Consider the following 25106-nt stretch of genomic DNA (forward strand, 5'->3'; position numbering starts at 1 on the left):
TTTTTTTTTCCTCTAGTCAATTCAAAGTACAGGCATTCAGTTAACAGTATGGTTAGAAAAATGGAGAAAAATGGCAACAGATAACGAGTGTCTGGGTCTTTGGTTGTGGGGTTTCCCTCTGAAAAAGCTTCTGGCTTCAACTTGAATTGAGAGGCGTCCTCTTTCCTATTAGAGGTAGAGTGCACTCTTTTCACTTAGACTCTCATGGCTTAAATTCGGGTTTTTTTAGGAAGGCAGACCCTTCACACACACACACACACACACACACACACACACACACACACACACACACACACACATACACGCAAGCACAGTATTAGATTTAGGATATCTCTTAGTTGCTATTCTTCCTACAAAGAGAGTCTTTTAGCTACATAGCTTTAGTTGTAATTGGCTTTTTCCCCTCTAGAAGAAGAGTCTTTTCCTCCAGAGGCCATATTCTTTCGGAACAGAGTAGCAAGCCCCATAAGTAATTTGATCTGTGTCTGAACCTCTTCTTCTTGCTCACTAGGGGTAATCTAATGAATAAATTAGTAAGTATTTGTTCATTTATTAATAAGCTTATACTATGTACCAGGCACAGCAGCCCTGGGGTTATTGTCCCTGCCTTCCAGGAGCTTACAGTCTATCACAACGTCGCTGACCTGGCCTTCTATCCAAATTTGTGTTAGAAAAAATCCTCTTAATTCTTGCTTAATTTCTGATTGCCAAACTGCACTCCTTCTGAATCATTTTGGGGTCTATGTTTTTAACCAGCTACCAAGGACTGGCTGGGTACTATGACCATCCGGTTCCCACCTTATTTTCACAACTGTGGGGTCTTTTGGTTTCGCCTGCAAATGAAAAAGGAGTGAGAAAGATAAAAAGCAAAATGGTCCTTCAAAACAACTCTGCATGGAGATATTGCCTTCCACTCCAATCCCTTTCCTCCTCATTCCTGTCTCTGCTATGCAACATGCTACCCTGCATGAGGTTGGCAAACAGTTTTCCTTAGGACAGCCAAGTGAGGTGGGTAGTGTATTAATCCCATTTATAAACAAGGAAACTGGACTCTGAGAGGTTATGACTTGTGTGCAATCGTATGAACCCAGGGTAACTGACAGCAGGACCAGCACATAATCCATTACACCACCTTGGCCACAGGAATTAAGTGTTTTTGAGACTGAATGGTCTGAGTGGTGATGATAATAACAGCTTGTTTCCTATGGCACCTCAAAGTTCACAAATCCCTTTTCTGACAGCCACCTTATAAGTTAGTCAGTGTAAATATTCTTATCCCTGTTTTACACAGGAGGAAACTGAGGCTCAGCTTCCAGTTATGTGACTTCCAGCTAGGAAGCACCTTATCCAGGATTCAAGTCCACTGATCCTCCCACCATGCCACACGTTGTCGTGCCAAGTGAAAAGTGGCACCCCAAACATTCTGAGGATTGGGAGGATGAAGGGAAGGGAAGAGACACACTGGCCGTCTCTATACGACTATGGGGGAATCTGAGGAGCGCTGAAGAATTTCTCCCTTAGACTTCTTGGGGGATGTATCGATGGTGAAAAAGTAGAACGTGTGGTCCTAGGTTCTTGAACACCAGTAGGTCCAAACCGATAAGCAGTAGTGCACCTTGTTTTTGTGCTCCAAGAAGTCCATCTCTCTTCCTGGGAGCATATAGCCCTATCTAGTCACAGGATTTTTAAAGCTGGAAGGGACCTTAAATATTACAATCCAGCCTCCCCATGTTATAAATAAGCAGAGACGTGCCTAATAATAATAGCATAGTGCCTTAGGACAATGCTTCACAAATATTAATTCATTTCATGCTCATCATAATCCTGGGAGGTAGGTGATATGATGCCCATTTTAGAGATGAGGAAACTAAGGCAGACAGAGTGACTTGGCCCTGGAGTTCGGTATCTGATGTTGGATTTGAACTGAGGTCTTCCGGACTCCAGATCCAGAATTCTGTTCTCGTGGCTGCAGCTAAAGCCCCACATGTGGTTAGTTTCCAAACCCATAATTCATTCCCAAAATTCAGTTTTTTCTTCGACCTCAGTGTTCTTTCTACTGCCTTCATGCTGTCCTATATAGTCCTTAATTAAGCCAGTGAGCCCAACGGGCTGTAGTGCATAGAGCGTTGAACTGGGAGTTAAAAAGCTGAACTCAAATCCTATTCCTATTTATATGACAATGGGCTTTACTTCTTGGCCAAATGGGGAAATTGGACCAGATGACTCTTAAGATCCCTTCTGTCTTGAAATCAATGATTTAGTTACTAATCATCAGAGGATAGCAAGGAAACCGGCTTTGGAATCCAGGGACCTGGGTTCAAATTCTCATTCTGCCGAATTCACATTTCTAGTGCTTTGCGTTGCATTTGTACGCCCAGAGTTAGACACTTGACAGGCTTGTGGTTTTATCGCTCTGGGCTTGTCTCCTCAGCTGGAAAGTGGCGGACTAGAGTAGATGACCTCTAAGTTCCTTCAAGAGCTAGAGAGCTTACCGAAGTTTGGGATCTGGAGAAAGGCATGCAGCGTTCAGGGACCACCAAATAGATCCGTCTGGCTGGACTTCAGAAGGGCAGTGATGTGAAATTAGCCTATATAGGCAACGAGGGATGTCAAGTGCCAGGCCAAAAAGCTTGTGCTTCATCTTGGATGCAATAGTGAGACATGGGAGGTTCTTGAGTAGAGCGATTAGATGGTCAAAGGGTCAGTCTCATGTTATTTTCATTTTAGCCATACTATAAAATAAATCTGTTGGGCAAGTCGGATTTATGTGATCATTGGCCACTGACTGGTAATCCGTACCACTGAGGCACAAGTTAGATTTGTCTTCCAGGATGCCCAGATGCCCCGCAGCGGTGGTGCCCGAACATTTCCCCTCCTTGGACTTCAGTTTCGCCCTCTGAAAAATGCTAATTTTGGAGTGGATCATCCCTAGGCTCCCTTCTAACCTAAATCCTTACAATCCTTTGGCCTGCCAAACCTACACTTTATTTTACATCTTAAAGAAAGAGCTAGGTGGTACTGTGAATAGAGTGCTGGCCTGGAGTCAGCAGACTGAATTTCCAGGGTTCAAATCTAGCCTCAGACACTTATTAGTTGCCTGATCCTGGGCAAGTCACTGCACCCTGCTTGCCTCAGTTTCCTCATCTGTAAAATGAGCTGGAGAAGGACATGGCAAACCACTCCAGCATCTTTGACAAGAAAATGGGGTCATGGAGAGTTGGACATGACAGAAACAACAAAAAAAGAGCAGTGCCTGCTTATACTTGTACCCTGGGGCTTAACACATTGCCTGGAACACAGTAAGTGCTTAATGAATGCTTATTGCCTTTCTTTACTGTGATTTTGGAATCAGAAGACCTGGATTTGACCCCCAGCTGTGCCATTTATCAGCTGCGTTAAAATGATTCTCTTCTCTGGCCTGTTTCCCCATGCATTAAATGAGGGATCTGGATGCAACTACATTAAATTCGACCAGTATTTCTGCAACGATTTGAACACTTAAAGGCAGTATATCCTAGTAAATAGAATGGCTGCCTAGGAATCGGGAAGACCTGGGTTCAAATCTTGCCTTTGACACATACTAGGTCTGTGACCAGTGCTGAGGTGACCCAAGCAACTCTTGAAGACTAAGAGGGCCAGTGGAGTAGAGCACATGGATGTCCAGAAGTTACCCTTCTTTCATGCCAACTCCTCAGGGCTGAAAGACCAAAAAAGTCCTACCAGTGCCTGCCTCAAGGAGCTTGAATCCTCCTGGAGATATACAGCATGTATGGCTAGGTGCTTCTAGTGGCCGAGGGAATGGCGCTCAACGGCTCCCATCCTGGAAACTCTGCTTTGAAGATGCCTGTAGCTCTCCTATCACCATCTTTGGCCTGACCTCTCTCCCTATCCCAACCAGCTGGTGCTGAACCTCAGCTCTATTCACTTCCTTTTATGCAATATCTGATTTTATGGATTCCATTAGAGAGAATGTGGGCTCATTGCTCCTAGGGATTGTTTCATTCTTTTACCTATATCCACAGGGATATATGCTCGTAGTAGGCATTTAATAAATACTTCATTGACACCAGTGCAGAGCAGTATTTTGTACAGTTTAAAGTCTAAGAGCTGCCCAGAGCTCGGAGGGGTTAAGTAACTTGCCCAGGGTCACACAGCCAGTATTGTCAGAGGCCAGACGTCTAATCCCCAGACCAGTTCATTTCAAGAAGGAGGTAATAGTGGAAGAAAGAAGTCATTCCGGTGGTTAAGGGTACCTTCCATCCCTGGCATGCCAGGTGTGGACACCCCGGCTCAGGGAGGACCAGGTCAGGCCCTCCCTGGCTTGCTCCCTTAGGGGCCAGCAGGTGGCGGTTGGGCTCTGGGGAACCACGCGAGTAGCGGGAGCTAGGGGCAGGGGGGGGTGGGGAAGGGGGCGTTGCCTAGGCGATCTTGATGGACAGGCTCCCGGACTAGGGCCGGGCATGAGGTAATAGGAGAAGGATGAAGGGGGGCGTGCGCGCGCTTGTGCCTGTGTCTGTGTGTGTGCGCGCGCTCGCGAGCCGGAGCCCCTGCATTCCCGACAGCTCGTGCAGCTGACACCAATGTCAATGCATTTTTTTAAATGGAAAAATAAATTAACAAAAGCAAGAAAATGAAAGAAAGCAGAGGGTGTATTGCGGGGGGGGGGGAAGCACCTTTCTGGGCGGGGGGGAATGCCTAGCTGGGGAGAGGGCGGCCATCTCGGGTTAGGGTGGGGGCGCCTAGCATTTGTCCCTGGCTTTGGATCCGAGCCCAAGAAGGGGGATTCTCTGGGAAGGAGAGCAAGCTCAGCGCAGGCCCTGGGGAGGGGGCGGAACCGCGACTGCGGCTGGGGAAAGGGAGGGGGAGGGGGAGGGGGCCGGGGGAGAGAGGCGAAGGGGAGGGGGGCCAGCAGAGGAGGAGGGGCCAGAGAGGGGGAGGGAGAGGGAGGTGGCTAGGGGAGGGGGTACGGGGGAGGACGAGGACCCGAGCCGGGAGGGCGGGCAGAAGGAGGGGACCCACGGGGGAGGGGTGGCCAGCCCCCACCCCGCCCCGGCCGCCGGAGCATGCACTTGGCAGCAGGCCGGCTCGGCGAGATCCCCGGCGGCCGGGCATCCGCAGAGGAGGCGCAACTGGTGCCCGGGCCCGCAGCGCCCGCACGAGCCCTCTCGGAGCCGCCGGCCAGAGCGCCCCTGCCCCGTCCGGGCTCGGCCGGCCGGCCCTGCGGCAGCGGCGCCCGGTGACGGGGCCAGGCGGGGCCCGCGGCGCCGAGCTGCGGAGATTTGCATGAAGCCTCCGGCCCCCTTGGGGCGGCGGAGCTCGGCGGGCGGCGGCGGCGGCCCGGGTGGATGCGGGGCGCGCCCCGGGCCCATGGCGAGGAGCTGAGGCCAGCGACCCAGCCCAGGCGTTCCCGGGGGGCTGCGCGGAGGCGGCGGCGGGCCCACGATCGCCAGTCATGCTGCTGGCCTCGGCCGTGGTGGTCTGGGAATGGCTGAACGAGCACGGCCGCTGGAGACCCTACAGCCCGGCCGTGAGCCACCACATCGAGGCGGTGATCCGGGCCGGGGGGCCCCGCGCCGGCGGCGGCAGCGTGGTGCTGGGCCAGGTGGACAGCCGCCTGTCGCCCTACATCATCGACCTGCAGTCCATGCACCAATTCCGGCAGGACACGGGTGAGCCCCCCCCTTCCCTTGTCAGCCCTCCCCTCCCCTCCTGCCTCCTCCGGCCACCCCCTCCCCAGCTGCCAGTGCCCCCTCCAGCCGCCCCTCCAGCTGATACTGCCCCCTCCCCTCCTGCCCTCTCCGGCCGCCCCCCCCAGCTGCCACACTGCCCCCTCCCTTCCTGCCCCCTCCAGCCCTCCCCCCAGCTGGCGCTCGCCCCTCCTTGCGCCGTGACAGCCCTGGCCCCCCCAGCGCTCTGCCCCGCTGCGGGCTCCACCAGCCCTCTGTTCTGTCGGCTCCCAGGTCTGGAACAAACTTGGGAGAAGATGGAATTCCCGGGAGCCTCACGTTCTTCCTCCGGGGCATCTCGGGGAGAAGGGGGCCCGGCCAGAGGAGGCATGGTGGAATAGCGGAGATGCCTCGGGATTCCGTGCCCAGGGGCTGGGGTTCAGCACCGGAGAGTGCCAAAGCGCAGCCTGGAGCAGATGGGGGAAAGAGCTGGGTGAGGTGGGAGGGCGCGGTGGAGAAAGGAGGAGGAAGAAGGCTGGTGAGAGATGCCAGGCTAGGGGAGCTCATTCACTTTGCCAGCTGGGGATTGGCAGCAGCAGCAGGAGGCACATTCTTTCAGAGAAAGATCCTGGGTATCGCCCTTTCTCCATTCCCCCAGGAATACCACCCCTGAATTCTCAGGAGTTGACTCTCCCTCTTTTGGTGAGAAAATGGGTTTGTTTTCCCGGAATGAACATCCTTCAGGTGACAAGTTTGCTTGAGGAAAAGTCTCTGGGAGAGGGAAAGTAGAGAGGAAACCTTCAGGCTGGGGCCGGGGACTTGGGGGTCTGGCAACTTGGAGAATCTGTGGCCAAGTCTCTGGCCACACTGGCTTAAGTAGGACCCGGAGCTAGCGGTCAGGAGGGAGCTGCGTTGCTGGGCATGGGGACTGACCAGAAGTGAGGAGCTCTCCCCAAGCCTGGCTCTCTGGAGCAATGCATCATTCACAAGAGTTAACTGATTAATTAGAGGACTAAGGGAGTAATCCACCCTTAGCCCCTTCTGTGGGAGAATTCTGCCTGAGGTTGCAGCCCAGTGCAATTTAGGAAACTGGGAAGCCCAGCTGCTGGAGGGAGGGAGGGAGGGCTGGTGCTGTGGAGAGGATGATTAGGAGGGTCCCAGAAGGCCAAGGAACAGCTGTCTGCTCACGGCATGCTTGTACTCATTGGAAAGACCCCAAATCCTATGTGCTAATTAGGATTGTCATGGGAAGGGAATTTTCTTCTTCATTTTGTTTCTCTCTTTGGCAAGCATCTTGCAGACAGGCACACATGGGGTGGGTTTTAGGTTTCTGGGGTAGATTCCAGAATTACTAGGGTCCTGACCCCCTTTCCCTGAGGGGATAGACTCTGTGTGTGTGTGTGTGTGTGTGTGTGTGTGTGTGTGTGTGTCTGTCTGTCTGTCTGTCTGTCTGTCTGTCTGGGGCATGGGGGAGGAGGCTCTTGGGGCAGGGAGGAAGACTAGTGGTGGGGAGGGGATAAGGAGCAGGAATGTGGAAGGACTGAGCCAGAGGGATTAAGAAGGGCCCACAGCCCTAGCAATTTGGACTGAGGTTGCTGTGGGGGCAGGGAGGCAAAAGATTGTGTGTGTGTGTGTGGGTTAGGGTGTGTGTGCTGTGCTTCTCTCTCTCTCTCTCTCTCTCTCTCTCTCTCTCTCTCTCTCTCTCTCTCTCTCTCTCTCTCTCTCTCTCTCTCTCTCTCTCTCTCTCTCTCTCTCTCTCTCTCTCTCTTCTCTCTCGATGTGTTTAGTGAGGCAGGAACAGAGAGGAATCGGGGGGGGGGGGGTGGTTCAGGCCTGGGAGAAGGCAGATGGGGAGACATTTAACGGGGAATTCCAGTTCAGCTCAAAATAAACTTGGAGATGTAGGATTTTTATATCAAAATAACACCCGCCTCTGCTCCCCGTGTGGCTCCACCGGGCTGTGGGGCTCACTATTCCCAACCATACTTCTGGGATTTTACCCTGCAGAAATCTGGGTAAGAATTAGGGTGTAGCACTTTCAAGTAGATTCTTCATCTTGGCCCCTTCGGGGGAACCCTAGATCCCTCGTGGGACAGGGGAAGAAGACAAGGGAGGAAGGAGAGAGAGAAACTCTCACGTGGATGGATCCTGTCTTCACTTCAGAGCTAAGCAACATTCCCCCCACTCCCTACAGGGAGCAAAGCATTATGGGAAGTAATAGGTTCAGAAAGAGCCCACTTTCTAACCTTAACCCTGGCGCTGTCAGGAGACTGATGTGTTATTTTGGACAAGTGATTACTCCTTCCTGAACCTCCATTTTCTCCATGGGAAAATAAGGTTGAACCAGCTGGCTTCTGAGACCCCTTGGAGATCTGACATCCTATTCCATTACCTTACATCTTTTGATGTGGGATCCAATTCAATTCAAGCAGCATTTCTTAAGTGCCTTAAGTGCCTGCTGTGTGCAAGAACGGGCCCTGCAGATGCCTGTGGGGCCTGGAAAACCTGGGTTCAAGAGCATGGCCTTCCTCTCAACGTCCTAGGCAACTTCTCAGACTCTGAGTTACAAAGCAAGGGTTGACTTGCTTTAACAGAGACAGCGTCCCCATCCTGAGTTCCCTCTGCCAATGAAATCAGAGGGTCCAAGTCCCTATTCCTGTGTACAAGGTGCTTTGCTTGGGTCTGAGTGTATCTGGACAAAAGAATGGCGCCCTCAGAGAACCTGCATCCCACTGGGAGTTCTATACCATGTACAAGGCAGCCTGTGTTCTAAGGCCCCTCCTGCAACGACACCCTATATCTTAGCCAGCAAGCATTTATTGGATGTTTCCTATGTGTCAGGCACTGCGCGGGTTTGGGATCAACAACCCGAAATGAACTGGGCCCTGCTCTCAGAGATTTACATTCTACTGCAGCATCAGTGATCCCAAAGTATGGGGGCGGGGCAGGTGATGAAGGGCTCTGATTTTGTGTTTGATCCAGGAGGTGATAGGAAGATTCACCTTTAGGGAGATGGCTTTGTAGATTTGGGGCAGACAAAGCCATCAGCGGTCTATTTTGATAGTCCAGGTATAAAGTGATAAGGGTCTGCACCAGAGGGTAGCAGTGTCAAGAGGAAGAAAGGGGACGTTTCACAAGGTAAAACTGCCAGGTCTTGACAACAGATTGGATGATGGAAAGACAGAGAGAGAGACAGACAGAGAGAGAAAGAGAGAGAGTGGAGGATGACACCTAGGTTGTGAGCCTGGGGACTAAGGATGACTAATAGGGGAGTTAGGAAGAGGGGAGGGTGTGGGAGGGGAAGATGAGTTCATTTGTGGACGTGCTGAGTTTAAGTGTTTACAGGACAGGTGATTGACGATTCTAGACTGGAGGTCAACCTAGAGGTTAGGGCTGGATAAGTTGATTTGCGGATCTTCAGCATAGAGGTGATAATTGAATCCATGGAAGCTGCTGAGATCCCCAAGTGAGGTAGTATAGAGGAAGAAAAGAAAAGGGCCTAGGGATGAGGCCTGTGGGACCAGCCACAGTTAACAACTAGGTACATTTGGGGCAGGCCAGCCTGCATTGTCCCTCAAGTAGGTCATGCTTGAGTTGAACCTAGAAGGAAACTGGGGATATTGAAAGGGAGGGGTGAAGATGGAGCACATGCTAGCCATGGGGGACAGCTTATATAGGCAGGTACAGAAAGGGGATATACCCATGTATACATACACATACGTATATGTCTATAAATACACACATGTATGTTGTATTATACCTGTGTGTGTGCATATGTCTGCATATGTATGCACGTGTATGTGCGTGTGTGTTTTTATATGTACACACACTGTATATAGGAAGCAACAACAAAGCCCAAGGAGGGAGCAGCACATGCTCCTTGGGACGCTCTAAGAAGAATCCGTATCCAATGTTCATTTGAAGGCTTTAAAATCACCCGGCTGAACCTCATGCCCCACACTGCAGTAAGTTCTGGGGAACACTCCCATCCATGGGTGTAGTAGAGGAGAAAGGAAGCCAAATTTCCAACGTAACTAAAAATAACACCTTATTTTAGTCATTTTCAAAGTGCTTTCACATCCATTATCTCATGTGATTCTCACAGTTACCCTGTGAGGTGAGGTATAGTACAGAAAGTGTTTTATTTTGTGTTTAATCATCATTTGACAGATGAAGAAATTGAGTCTGGAAGAGGTTTAGCAGTCAATTTGGACTTTGAAGACCTTCGTCTGAATCTTTACTGTCTCTGTGACATTGTGCCCATAGGCATTCAGCTTCCCTAGGCCTCAGTTTTCTGATCTGAAAAATAAGGGAGTTTGACTAAATGATTTGCAAGGCACTGTGGCTCTGAGCTCCCAAGCTCAGGGGATCCGTCCACCAGCCTCAGCCTCCCCTGTCGCAGGGTTTACAGTAGCGCACCAGGCTAGAACCCCTTGTATTAGAGGCTTATAGGATCATAGGGTTTAGACTTGGCTGGATCCTTTAGTGTTTACCTAGTCAAACCCCCTCATTTTACAAATAAGTCAACTGAGGCCCAAAGAAGTTCATTCAGTGAGGTGGCCAAGGTCACACAGATAATGCTTTCCAGAGGCAGGATTCCAATCCAGGTCTTTCTGACACTAAATCTACCTGCTTTTTCTTTTGCACCAGGGCTTGACAAAGCCATAAACCTGAATGATATGCCAGGCCCTGGGCCATATACACTGGCAACTTTATAAAGACATTGCCTCCCTATCCACCAGCCAGGCTTTCAAGCTTGAAACAAAACTGCCCAAACAATAGGGAACTGGGAGTAACTTGCCCAAAGGTGACTCTGCTTCCCTTCCCTTCCTTCCCTAACCATCCCTCCCCCATCTTTCTTCCTCTTTTTGTTGCTTCATCGGCTTTCCAGACCTTTTTCTGTGTTAGAGAGCTTTGTTTGCTCAGAAGTTGCCTTCTCTTCCTGCCTTCTCTTCTCCCTACCTCCTCTGTCTATCCAGCTCCTCTGCTTGTGACTTCATCGCTGCCAGTCACCAGGGAGACCTGGCTGAGGGGGCCCTGGTCCCTCCATCCTCTTCGACTCAGCCTCAGGCTCTAAGCTCATTTCAGATTCTAAACCTGTTCCCTCCTGGCATTTTGGGCCAGAGAATCAGAAAGACTTAGAACGAAGGGAGGTATCAGTGGGCAAAGAAGTGAAACAGGATGTTTATTATTTCCGTAAGCCTTGGTCCGATATTTCATCGTCATACCCACTGTCACCTAGATTTACTTGCTCTGGACCAATGTTTTCTGCTATTCAGGTAGAAAGGCAGCCAGGGTCAGGTGGAAGGAGTGGCAGACCTGGAGTTGGAACACACTAACTAGTCTTTGAATCTTGGCTCTAACACTACCAGCTTCAGTTTATTTGTCTGTAAAATGGCGGTGATAAATCTTTTGCTTTCTTTTTTTGTTTCAAATTCTTTTGTTGTTCAGTCATGTCTGACTCTTCACGACCCCATTTGGGATTTTCTTGGCAGAGATACTGGAGTGGTTTGCCATTTCCTTCTCTAGCTCATTTTCCAGATGAAGAAACTGAGGCAAACAAGATTAAGTGACTTGCTCAGAGTCACACAGGTAGTAAGTGTCTGAGGCCAGATTCAGACTCAGGAAGATGAGTCTTCCTGACTTCAGGCCTGATGCCCTATCCACTTAGCTGCCTGAATGACAATTCTTATGCCACTGACTTTATGGGTAGCTAGATCAGAGTGTAGAACTTTTCAAGTAGCAAACGCTTAATTTTTTTTTTTTGGTTTAAATTGAATTCCTTCCCCTTGCCCCCTACCCCCAATAAAAAGGAAAGAACAGGAGCAATAGAATTCAGTAGAACAAGGACAGGAGAAATGCTTGAGTCAGTGGAAACCCTGACTTTGCTCCAGACCTAAATTACATTTTTTTTTTCCAGAATAGGAAGTGTAATATTAGTTAGAGGAAACTGACGGTCAGTGGGAGAGGTTAGGAACGAGGATTTTCTTGTATCCTTTTAGTTAGGCTATCTTTCTGTATCTTCTTATTCTAACTGATTATTAGGAGACAGCATGGGGTAGGATATAGAGTAGACAGAGGGCTGAGTTGGAATCAGGAAGATCCGGGTGCATGTCCTGCCTCTGACACCTACTAGCTGTCTTTATGAAGAAGACTTTCATCTTTGAGCCTCAGTTTCCCCATCCCTACTTTCCTTCAAAGCTTACCTTGTGTCACACACCTCCCACACAAGGCCTTTCCTGATTCCCTCCACTTGCTCTTATTTCTTATCCAAATGGCCTTATATTTGTTCTGTGTGAGAAACCAGCATGATGTAGTGCATAGGGAAAATGACTTAGGAGTCATGGAGAGCCACCCTCAAATCCCACTTCTGACACATACTGGCTGGGCAATCCTGGTCGAGTCCCTTAACCTGAATGACTTCTCGAAGGCTGTCAGATGCTGAAGAGGAAGATACCAGCATGGGTGGAGGCAGCACCCTCACTGAGAGTTCCCTGCCCTGGTGAAAAAAATAGGCCCAGTCCAAAAGAAGTCACCTATTTTATATACATGTTTGTGTATGAAAGGCAGTATTGCCTAGTGGAGAAGGAGAGCTGGTCTCAGAGTCAGGAAGACCTGAGTTCAAATCCCGCCTTTACTCTTGCTGTTGGCTGTGTGGCCCTAGGCAAGTACTTTCTGTAGTCTAGGCCCAGTGATGTCAAACTCCATGGGATCCTTGCCCGTTATTGACTTAGAAAACCACAAATGAACATTATCTGTGTTTTGTTGTGTTTTTACTTATTTTGTTAAGTATTTCCTAATTACATTGTAATCTGGTTGGGTCCCCTTGGCCTACGTGGTTGACACCTCCATCCCTCAAATTATAAACGTGTCCATCTACATTGATTGAGGGAGTATCCTCAATGGAATCACAGGTCATATGATGCTAGAAAGGACCTCAGCAACCATTCAGTCCTTCCCCCTCATTTTATAGATGAGGAAACTGAGGCCTGCAGAGTTTAAGTGATTTGCCTAAGAAGTAAAGGATGTAGTAGAGATTTTAACTCAGATTTGATAAATGCTTCTTGACCGACGTGTAATATGGGGATGATAGCGCTTACTCTCAGGATCTATTGTCTGGGTGAAATGAGTCGATGTACCTCAATGCTCTGCAGAACCTAAAAGTACTACATAAATGTCAAGTCAGTTAACCATTTGCTAAGCACCTACTGTATGCCAGACACACTGAGGATACAAAGAAAGGCAAAAATAGTTTTCTGGGCTCAAGGGGCTCATGGTCTAATGGAAGAGAAAACAATTATATACACATAAGATATATATGTAGAATAAATTGGAGATAATTTCAGGGAAAGGCAAGAAGAAGAAGAAGAAGAAGAAGAAAGAGCTAAAATTTACATAGGAATTTAAAGCTTGCTAAGCACTTTACAAATTGTGTCTCACTTGGTCCTTACAACAACAACCTTAGGAATTAGGTAATAATATTATTCCTATTACACAGATGAGGAAACAGAGGCAGGTAAAAGTTAAGTGACTTGCCCAGGATCACATAGCTAGTAAATGTCCAGGGCTGGATTTGAACTCAGGTCTTCCTGATTCCCAATCTGGTGCTCTACCCACTGTGCCTCTGAGCAGCCTTATTACTATTAGTAATTGTTTGCTCTTACCAGTAAAACTATGGCACCAATGTAAGCATAAAAGAGCCCCTAGAAGTCCTGGGTTCAAATCTCAGCTCTGCTACTTGATAATTGTATAACCTTCAAGAGCCTTGTCTCTGAAGTCAGAAGGCCTGGGTTCAAATCTGGAATCTCTCACTGTGTGACCGTGGGAAAGTCATTCATTTCTTCTCCCTAGGCCTCCATTTTTGCCCCTAAAGCGAGAGAGTTGAATTAGATAGTCTCTAAGTCCCCTCCCTACCAGCTTGAAAATCCATATAATCTTAAAGGGCTTCAGATGCCTCCTTTTTGGGATGGAGTGGTTGGAAAGGCGAATGATCTCCAAAAATCTCTTCTAACTTGTGATTCTGTGGCTTTGCTGGGTTCAGTTTTTCTCCCAGGAAGCCAGCTTAGCTCTGGCTCCTGTGATGTCTGTGTCTTCATGCGGCTAAAAGGGGAGTCATGGGAAGGCAGGAACCCATCTGGGGACATGGCATATTAGAAGCAAATGTTCTCGTCTCTTCCTCAGAAAGCTCCATGCCATGAAGTATCTTGCTGCATGTGCTTGTGGTAGGGATGGGTGGGACCAAGGATGCCCAGAAGGGCCTGTGGATCGTAGAAAAAAACTAAAGTTGAAAGCCTTTTGGAACCCAGCTTCAGGCTGGACAGACGTTTCCTGCACTATTCCCTAAAACCAAAAAAGGAAAGTATTTATGTATACCCTTTATCTCACCTGAATTTCAAAACAATCATGTAAGTTAGGCAATACAGATATGCCCATTTTACAGATGAGGTAACTGAAGCCCAAAGAGCTTCATATGGATAGAAAAATAGGAATTAAAGTGATAGTGGACCTTGGAGGTCATCTAGTTTAATTCCTTCATTTTGCAGATGCAGAAACTGAGGCACAGAGAGGGAGAAGTGAGTTGTTAATGGTAGGGTGTGGGGTGGGGGGAAGATGAGCATTTATGTAATACCTACTATATATCAGACAGTATGCTAAACAATTTTTAGAAATATTATCTCATTTGATCCCTACAACAGTGCTGGGAGGTAGGCGCTGATATCCCCATTTTACATTTGAGGAAACTGAGGCAAAGAGAGGTTAAGTGACTTTCCCAGGATCACAGCTACTAAATGTCTGAGAATAAATTTGAACTCAAGTCCTGAATCCAGACCCAGTGCTCTATTCTATGTACTACCAGCTCTCTTATGATTATCAAATAATAAGCAGCATAGGTAGGACTTGAACCCAGGTCTTCTGACTCAATTCAATCCAACCAACATTTATTAGGCACCTGCCAGGCATCGGCCCTTGCCCTCAAAGAGCTTACACTTTCCTGGAGAAACTCACCTTCTTTGGCTTTCCTGTTGACGTGGAGTGGATGTTGGGGTCAGACACCTGGAGGGGTTACAGAGAAGGCCTGGCCTCTTCCTTCACAATGAGAACGGACAGATGATCAGAAGGGTTCCTGGAAGCTTATGGCAAGTACCAGCCTCTGGAGCTGCTGAGGGAGAAAACCTTCCAAAGCACTAATTGTCTCATAAACACCCAGAGGATGAGATAGAACCCTCTCCGCTGGCAGCCTCTGCCAGCCCCTCTAGTTTGGAAGTAGCTCCTGCTTCCTAACTGACGGAAGGATTTGGGCCAAGCGACAAGACTTCTCTTATCCCTCCAGATTTTTGAGTTCCTTGAAGGAAGGCCCAATAACCTTGGGCTTGAGACCAAGAAAGGCTCAAAGGGGTATAAAGTGGGTCCTGCCTTCAGAGTGATTATAGTCCTGGGTATACTCCTTTGAGGTCATCTAGTCTAACCTCGGGGTGGCGAGGTGGTGCAGTGGACAGAGTGCTGGGCCTGGATTCAAGAGCCTCAGGCGCTTACTAGCTGTGTGGCCCTGGGCAAGTCATTAAACCCTGTTTGCCTCAGTATTCTCATCTGTAAAACGATAAGGACATGGCTAAACCGCTCTGGTATCCTTGCCAAGAAAATGGGGTCAGAAAGAGTCGAACATGACTGACTGACAACAAAGTCTAGCCCCACTCGTTATACATAAGAGTCCATTGACAGTTGTTTATTAAGTGCCTGCTGTTTGCCAGGCTCTGTGCTAAGTGCTAGGGAGTTAGAGACAAGATTTGAAAAGTCTCAGCCTGCTTATTCAATGCCATCCCAATTAAATTACCAAAAAACTATTTCATTAAGCTAGAAAACATTCTAATAAAATTCATTTGGAAGAACAAAAGGTCAAGAATATAAAAGGGATTAATGACAAAAAGTAAAGGAAGGAAGTTTAACAATAGCAGATCTTACACTATACTGTAAGGCAGTAATTAAGAAATAGAAAGGTAGATCAGTGGAACAAAGTAGACATACAAAACACAGTAGTAAATGATTGTAGTAACCCTGTGTTTGACAAAAGTAAAGATTCAAACTTTCAGAATAAGAATTCACTATTTGGTAAAAATTGTTGGGAAAACTGGAAAGCATCTGGAAGAAATTGGGTATAGACCAATATCTTACACCATTTACCAAGATAAGATCAAAATGGATACATGCCCTACATATAAAGGGAGGGATAAGAAAACTAGAACATGGAACATGTTAGCTATGAGACTTATGGATAGGAGAAGCATTTATGAATAAGCAAGAGATAGAGAGCATGTGAGTGTACAATGGACCATTTTGATTACATTAAATGTGAGTGTAAAATGGATAATTTTGATTACATTAAATTCAAATTTGTGCAAATAAAGCCCACATAGGCAAAATTAGAAGGAAAGCAGAAAATGAGGGGGGGAGATATAGACAATTTCTTGGATAAAGGTCTCATATCTCAAATATATGGAGAACTTTGTCAATTTTATAAGAATACGAGTCATTCCCCAGTTGAAAAAATGGTCAAAGGATATGAACAGGCAGTTTTTTTATGAAGAAATCAAAATTGTGTATAGTCATATAAAAATGCTATAAACCATTATTGATTAGAGAAATGCAAATTAAAACAGCTTCGAGATGTCATCTCACACCTATCAGATTGGCCAAAATGATAGAAGGAGAAAATGACAAATGTTGGAGGGATTATGGAAAAATTGGGACATTAGTAGACTGTCGGTGGAAATGTTTCAGCCATTTTGGAGAGCAATCTGGAATTACGCCCCAAGTTTATTAAACTGCCTATGCCCTTTGATCCAGCAATATCACTATTAGGTCTGTTTCCCAAGGTAATCAGGGAAAAAGGAAAAGAACCTATATGTTCTAAAATGTTTATAGCAGCTTTCTTTGTGGTGGCAAAGAACTGGGAATTGAGGGGATGCCCATCAGTTGGCGAATGGCTAAACAACTAGTGTGTATACAAGCGATGGAGTACCACTGCACTGTAAGAAATGATGAGCTGGTCAATTTTAGAAAGACGTGGAGAGATTTGCATGAAATAATGAAAAGTGAAGTGAGCAGAACCAAGAGAACGTTGCAGACAGTAACAGTAATATTGTTCAAAGAATAATTGTGAACAATCAAGTGGTTCTGAGTACTATAAATACTCAGATCAACTATAAAGGACCCAGGAAGGAAGATGCTATCTGCTTGCAGAAGAAGAACTGATAAATAGAAGCATGAATATTATGGTTCTGCATGTATTTATAAATCTGCATCAAATGGTGGCCTTCTGTGGGGAAGGGTGAGGAGGGAGAGAGACAATTCAGAACTTGAAATGTAACAACAGAAAGAAAACCCAATGTTACCCAATAAACAAACAAACAAAGGCTCTGTTCTCAAAGAGCTGACATTCTAACAGAGACAACTTGGGATAGAAGAACTCAAGAAATATTGGGAAATGGTGGCCAGAATAGGGAGTTTCTTTTTAGGTTTTCACAGTGCCTTTGAATGGAGTCTCAGGATTAAAGGTTGTCACATCCTTTAATTTAAATTTCTGCAAGTCAGTAAATTTCTGAAAGTCAGTACAGATTTAAGCTTTAGTAACTTAAACTTTTAAAAACATTTTAAAAATTATTTATTTAGTATTTTATTTTCTCCCAATTACATGTAAAAACAATTTTTAACATTCGTTTTCAAAATTTTAGTTCCAAATTCTCTCCCTTCCACCCCCTCATTGAGAAGGCAAGCAATTGGGGCCCTCTGATTCCAAATTTGGCCCTCTTTTCATACTGCCTCTCCCAGAATCCAGGGTGTCAATGAAGGATGGGATGGACAGTATCACTGGAGCTTGCTGGTAGAGAGAATAGAGCATCCCCATCCTCCCTGGGGTGGGGAGCTGCACACCCTCCTCCATCCTAACCCTTTCCTTATGGTCATCCAATTCTCCTTAGACTCTAATAAACACAAAATAGGAGGAAAGGCCCCATGCATAGCATGGGGCTGAGTAGCAGCCAATGTCTTCATCTGGAAATTGTGAGGGATAATATATACATGTGCAGTCATGCAAAACATATTTCCATATTAGTCATGTTGTAAAGGAAAACATAGACTAAAAAAAAAAAAGAAAGAAAGAAAAATAAAGAAGGCAAAAAAAGTAAGCTTTGATCTGTGTTCAGACTTCATCAGTTCTTTCTCTGAGGACATGTAACAGAGTTGTTTTGGATTGTGGTGTTGCTGAGAATAGTAAGTTGTTCACAGCTGATCGGCTCACAATATGGTTATTACTGTGTATAGTGTTCTGGTTCTGTTTATTTCACTTTGCATCAGTTCATGTAAGTCTTTCCAGGTTTCCCTTATAGCACAATGGTATTCCATCCCAATCATATACCTCAACTTATTCAACCATTCCCCAGTTGATGAATATCCCCTCAATTTCCAGTTCTTTGCTACCAGAAAAGAACTGCTATAAATATTTTTGTATATTTCTTTTTTTGTTTTTTCTTTTCTCTTTTGTTTTTTATCTCTTTTGGGATACAGACCTAGTAGTGGCATTTCTAGGTCAAAGGGGATGCATGGTTTTATAACCCTTTGGGCATAGTGCCAAATTGGTCTACATAATGGTTGAATCAGTTCACAACTCCATCCAATACAGCATTAGTGTCTCAATTTTCCCGCATCCCCTCCAACATTTGTCATTTTCTTTTTCTGTCCTATTAGCCAATCTAGTACCTCAGAATCGTTTTGATTTGCATTTCTGCAATAAATAATGAGTAAGAGCTTTTTTTAATATGGTTTTAATTACTTCATCTGAAATCTTTCGACGATTTATCAATTGAGGAATGACTTTTTTTCCTAAATTTGACTCATTTCTTTACATATTTGAGTAATGAGGCCTTTATCAGGAAACCTGCTTCAAAATTTTTTTTCACAGTTATGGTTGTTAACTGTAACTTAAACTTTTAATATCTTAAACCTATATAGAAACTTTTGGAAGATCTTACATATGTTGTAAACTTCAAAGTTTCCAACACACTTCCTTTATTGTGAGGTAGGTAGGCATGCAGGCAGCTATGATACCCATTTCCCAGATGAGGGAATTGAGGCTCAGAGAGGTTGCTTGGTATAGTGGAAAGAGCACAGACCCTGGCATTAGAGGGTCAGGGTTCAAATTCTACCCAAGATACCTATTTTTTGCCCCCCTGGCCCTCAGTTTCCTCATCTGTAAAAGGAGGAGGTTGAATCAGATGGCCTTTGAGGTGCTTTCCAGCTACAGATCCTTTTCTCTTAGGATCCTGTATAGGTGAAGTTCCTTCCCATCCGTCACAGAGCTATGAAATATTAAGCTGGGATTCTGATTCCAAACCTGGCCCTCTTTTCATACTTCCTCTCCCAGAGTGCAGGGTGTCAGTGGGGGATGGGTTGGACAATGTCACTGGAGCTTGCTTATAGAGAGAATAGAGCATCCCCATCCTCCACGGGATGGGGAGCTGCGCTCTCCTTCCCCGATCCTAGCCCTTTCCTTATGGTCACCCAATTCTCCTTAGACCCTAATAAATACTAAATAGGAGGAAACGCCCCATGCTATGCATGGGGCTGAGTAGCAGCCAGTGTCTTCATCTGGACTCTTTAGAAAGGAAATTGTGAGGGATAATTGTTCCCCCCCACCCCCTGCCCTTCCTCCTCCATTCTTTCTTCTTCCCTCCTCCAAGGGTCTTACTACTGAATGAGGAATTGTTCTGTGTCTCCCAGTGGCTCTGAATGTTGTCGTTTGGGGTCATTGAGGGGCTCTGAGATGTGGGGCCAGGGGGGTGGGGTATGACCCTGGAAGGGGCCTGAATGGTAACTGTTCCTTTTCTTCTCTTGAATGAGAGGCTGTCCTCAGTCATAGTGGTCATGGGTTTCCCCTCTGAGAGAAGGTTGGGGAGGGCTTGAAGCCTGGAGGAATGAGGCCTGGGGAGGGCCCCTTTCCCATCAGATTGATGAATGGTGATGAAGCTGACAGATGCTAAGATTCCTGCCTCCTTGAGGCCTTCCCTCTTCCCTGACCCCTCCTCTGTGCTTTGTTTTGGGTGTTCCCTCATGGAATGATGCCTTATTGGAGAAGGGACCTGACTTTAGGTTTGAAGCCGTGGAAGCAGAACTGGAAGACCAGAGTAAGAGCCTAGAAAGACAGGGCTCCCTGCCTCTGGGAGCTAGACGGAAAAGCAGTAGGATGAGGAGAAAGCATCGGAATTAGATCCCGTCTTTGAGTCCTCCCATTGCTAGCTATGTGACTTTGGCTAGGGTGACGTCAGATCACAGAGCAGGAGGGGTTTTAAGTACGTCACCCCCTGAACCTCTGTTTTCTCATCTGTAAAATGGGGACCATAATTCTGTCACCACCCACCCAACACAGAGATGGAAAGCAAAGTTCCTTAACTGTGGCAATGGGGTATTATTATTCTTCCTCCCTGGTCTTACCACTGATGGACAGTAAAACTTAAGGGAGTCACTCTCTTGTCCCCCATCCCTTAATTTCTACTCATGGAGAAATTAATATAATAACAATATTATATAGTACTATAATAATCTCTGTCTCCTTCCTTCCTCCCTCTGTCCTAGCAAGATTGAACATTATAGCATCTAGGGTGTGCTTGGAGCTCCTTGGAGGGAAGGCACTAGATAAATATGTACTATTATTTCTTCTTCTTCTTCTTCTTCCTCTGGCATAATTTAATTCTGTTTCGGAGAAAGAGTCATTGCATCAGCCTTAGTGTGCCTTTGCCCCCTCCAGATGGGGGCTGTCCCCACATCCGTCTTCATGTTTGTGGCGTGTATATGTGCATGCATGCATGTGCATGGGTGTGTGGGCATGCATGTGTGTATGTGTGTGTTTTCTCTCTATGAGACAGGATCATGAGACCCTCGAATCTAACGGCCTCATTTTACAGAAAAGGAGACTCAGCTTCATAAGTAACTTGCTCCAGGACACTGTGTCTTATTAAGCTATGTAACTTCCTCAGCCCCTAGCACACTTTTCAGCACATAATACATACAGAATAAATGCTTGGGGATGAATGAAAAAAACTTCATCCAACCTCCTCATTTAGCAAGGGGGGGGCCAGGGGGAGGAGGTTGTGTGGTATAGCTGACAGCATCTAGAGCTTGGAGTCAGGAAGACCTGAAGTCATAACCTGCGCCATCCCTTACTAAGCTGTGTGACCCTGAGCAAGTCACTTAATTTTTCTGTGTCTCAGTTTCCTCTTCTGTAAAATGGGGTTAATAATAGCACCCGCTTTACAGGTTGTGATGTGGTTGTGAGGATCAAATGGGGTAGTGGTTATAAAGTGCTTTGCAAAGGCTAAAGCACCACATTAAACGGTAGCTATTATTAATTTTAAGCGGTAGCAATGTGGCACGGTAGATAGAGCACTTGGCCTGGAGCCAAGAAGACCTGGGTTCAAATCTAGCCTCAGACACTTGCTGTGTGACCCTGGGCAAATAACTTAACTCTGTCTGCCTTGGTTCCCTCAAATGCAAGGTGGATCAAGGGGCATAATTTTTGTAAAGCCCTCAGCACAGTGCCCAGCACATAGTAGGTGGTATATAAATGTTATTGATGGTGATGATGATGAAACCAGGGGCCTGAGCAATGAAAGGAATTACCCAATGTCGCCTAATTGCAAAATGTGTAGGAAGAAAGGTATACGGGGATGTTTCCAGGCTGCGTAGCTAACACTCTTCTCCCTACTCTTTGCCAGGGACCCTCCGTCCTGTCCGTCGAAGCTACTATGACCCAGCCTCAGCCCCTGGGAAAGGTGTGGTCTGGGAGTGGGAGAATGACAATGGTTCTTGGACCCCTTACGACATGGAGGTAGGCATCACCATCCAGCATGCCTATGAGAAGCAGCATCCCTGGATTGACCTCACCTCCATTGGCTTCTGCTACGTCATCGACTTTGGCACGATGAGTCAGATCAACAGGCAGACCCAGCGTAAGCGTCACGTCCGACACCGCCTTGACCTCATCTACCCCATGGTCACAGGCACGTTACCCAAGTCTCAGTCCTGGCCGGTCAGCCAGGGCGTGGCCAGCTCCCCCCCAGGCCCGCCGTGTTCCTGCCCACAGTGCCTCTTGGTGATGAGCGTCAAGGCAGCAGCCGGGGCCAATGGTGGCATGGGGTTGCTACCGCCCCTGCCTGCCCGGAAAAACATGCCTGCCACTAGTGGGACCAAGTTGGCCCCACCTCTGGGTGCTGGGATCAAGCCTGTTGATGGGATGGGCACCATTCGAGGCCCAGGGAAGACAATGACCTCACAAGTGAACCGGAGGCAGGCAGCTAGCACACCGGCCCTGCCCTCCTCAGCCTCCCCAGCCAGCCCCCCAGGGGCCACCGGCAAGAATGGGCGGGTAGCTCTGGCAACCCTGAACCGCACCAATCTGCAGCGTCTGGCCATCGCCCAGTCCAGAGTGCTAATTGCTTCTGGGTAGGTGTCTCCATTTCTTCCATGCTGAGGGAATCCGGCTGAAAGATCAAAGGGGTCCTTGAAGGAGTCATCTTGTAGAATGCTGGGGTGGGATAAGGGGGGTCAGGTCAACAGCTGATGCCACACACACTGGGAGGGAGAGGCGGATGGATACCTCCTGAGTCCAGACATCTCTCCACCCAAGGATTTTCACTGGTGTAGAAATTAACTTGAAGTGAGAATTGAGCTGAGGCCCTGTTCCACGTCTCTCGGGTGGTTGGTGGGAAGAACTTTGGATTTGGTGGCAAAGGCTCCTGTTGTAATTCCCAATATCCCTTTAAGCAAGTCAAACTGTCTTGAGGAGGCACACAGAGATAATGGCTAGTGTATTGCACTTAGAATCAGGAAGACCTGGGTTCAAATCCTGCCTTGGAAATTCACTTTCTTGGGCCTCGGTTTCCTCATCTCTAAGGTATTGGACTAGTTGATGGTCATGTTTCTTCAAAGCTCTAAGTCCTAGAAAGTTATTTCTTCTTGGCTTGGTGAGCATCAGTATAAATGAATAGATAAGGGAGTCGTGCCTGAGGATGTTATCTGGTAAGGGTGGGGGATCTGCTCCCCATTCTTTAATTCATCCCTTCGTTGTATCCCTTCAGCTCCAAGTCTGTGATCCTATGACCTCCCCAACCTCTTCTTTCCTTTTGGGGAACCCCAGCTCTGTCTCTGGTCCTTGGCTGACCCAAGTGATTAGGGTGACTTTGGGCCCATGAGGACCTGTTATCAATACAGACTCAACCGGTTCAGTACCTACTGTGCTCTGAGCCCTGGGAACCAAAGCTGAAAATGAAAGCCTCCCTACCCTGAAGGAGAGACCTGAGGATGACACTGCCTTCAGCTAGATTTCTGTGCCTGGGAACATGGTACTACCTACAATGGAATCATAGAATCTTAAACCACAAGGATTGGAGGGGACCTTTACCCTCATCATAAAGATAGGGAGCCTCTGAGTTGGCCAACCTCCTCGGGGAGACAGAAGGCCGGCGTCACTCCTTCCATCCCATCTCTGGACATGCTCATCACCAGTCATTAAAGGTTTCCAACCAAGGCCCGTAGGCCACTTGTGGCATCAAGTCTCAGATGTCCCTGGGCATTCCTGGTGCCCCTTGAAAACGCCAGCAAACCCCAATGATATAAAGGGGGGGGTGGGGAGCCCAGAATCCCTTTGAATCCTAATGGGTGAGTTGATTGTTCATTCTCTCTTCCCCCTCTCCTCTTCTTTAGATGCCAATAGAATTGGAGGCAAGGAGTAGGGGTGGGCGGGGTGGGCAGTGGTGTATCAAAAGGACTATAGAAAGTAGTTTCTTTCCCCTTTATACTGTTGCCTTGACAAGAGAGGCCTCTGCCTACCCTTCCATATCTCTCAGTCCTTTCCTTTTTCATTCTTCCTCCAGGCTTCCCTCCCCTGCCCCCCACCCCAAAACCCATCTTCCCTCAGCCCTTTCTTGGCCACTTAATTAGCGTGTTATCCCCCTTTGTCTGACTTTGCCATCGGCCTTCTGTCGGAGCTCACCCCTTTTCCCCCTCCCCTCTGCCCATGACCTCTTCAAGCAACTTTCCCACGGAAAAAAGAGGGGATGGGCAGGAGGAATGGGATAGAGAAGGTTTGGGGGTTGGGGGGTACAAAAGACCCTGTGAATTATTCAGTGAGACAAGCGGGGGCAGGGGGGTTGGTTCTTAAGAGTAGAAGCGGGGAGTGGCATGTATGCTGGGAGGGCGGGCCCGTCTCTCTGTGTGTCTCCTCTAGATTAGTGATTTCTCTATCTCCAGCTAGGCCTCAGTTACCGTAGAGACAGACCATTGTCCAGCTCTGGGGATTCCTGGGCTGGTGTGTTTATCTCCGTGAAAACCCCTGCTTCTCACCATGGTTTCTACAGAGATGTCTCCCCGCCCCGCCCCTCTCCCCCTAACCCTATCCCAGTCTTTTCATTTTCTCAGTCATATAGATCAACTCCTTTGGGTTTATGAGATGCCCTCCCCCAATTTAGAGAAAGCCAAACAGCTAAGGAGTATTATGATTGGCTGACATGAATGGGGCAGGCTGGACTAAGTGGGGTTGCCTGGCGGCTGTGATGGATTATGGCGCCTTCATAGCAACACTCTGCCTGCCTCTGTTCTGCCTCTGCCTCTTCTCAAAGGGATGGACTTAATGTGAACAGCCTGGGCCCTGCAGAAGGTGTGGCCAATGTGGACCTTGGCACTGACTGGGTCCTTCAGGGAGCTCCGCATTTTACATTTTGGTTTTCTGTAAGGCTGGGGCTTGATAAGAGAAATACAGGCCTGACACTGATACAGGGACCGATAGCCACACCCTCGCATATGACTTTTGTCCTCAGGAGATCTGACAGTTATAATTATCACCCTGGGTTCCCCTGGGGCTTGACTTTCTCCCATTGGCCTTTGTCTCTGGTTTTTCCTAGTTCTTTAATCTTAGATGAGCAAGGGATATGGAAAGGAAGGACAGTTTTGGGGGGACTTCTGTTCCATTCTTTTTTTCTTTTCTTTTTTTTTTTTTGATTTTCAAAAAATTTTATTTATTTTTTTGTTTTTTTTTTCCCTTCTATTCCATTCTTAAGGAAGGAGTTGTTGGGTCCTTGAGGATAGAAGGAATCATGGGTGTTTATCAGAGTACAGCCATAGAGTTCCTGAGCTGGAGAGAATCTTAGAACATATCACACGGGGCATTAACAGTGAACTGAACTTAAGCCACAGGACAAAAAATGTCAGAGCTGGTACGTCAGAGCTTAGAACATAAAGTAGTAGCACTGGAAGTGATCTTAACAGTTATCAGTCAGAAGGCATTTACTAAGTGCTCAGATGCTTGAAATGGACAGGACCTCAGGTTAAGTGACTTAGAACAAAGAATGTCAGCGCTAGGAGAGACCTTAGAAGATGGAATGTCTGAGCTTGGGG

General features: G+C 47.3%; 1 protein-coding gene across 1 annotated transcript in view; it reads left to right on the forward strand.

The window, feature by feature from the left end:
* The first annotated feature begins 5335 nt into the window (after positions 1 to 5335).
* DTX4 (deltex E3 ubiquitin ligase 4) overlaps positions 5336 to 25106 on the forward strand; it is a 35841-nt gene continuing 16070 nt past the window's right edge. Inside the window, exons 1-2 of the mRNA XM_020976065.2 lie at positions 5336 to 5669; positions 21431 to 22157. Of these exons, the coding sequence (XP_020831724.1) occupies positions 5453 to 5669; positions 21431 to 22157 (944 nt within the window). The 5' untranslated portion in view covers positions 5336 to 5452. The remainder of the gene's footprint in view (positions 5670 to 21430; positions 22158 to 25106) is intronic.

This window comes from Phascolarctos cinereus, unplaced genomic scaffold (genome assembly GCF_003287225.1).
Source record: "Phascolarctos cinereus isolate Bilbo 61053 unplaced genomic scaffold, phaCin_HiC Scaffold_9;HRSCAF=440, whole genome shotgun sequence".
NCBI lineage: Eukaryota > Metazoa > Chordata > Mammalia > Diprotodontia > Phascolarctidae > Phascolarctos > Phascolarctos cinereus.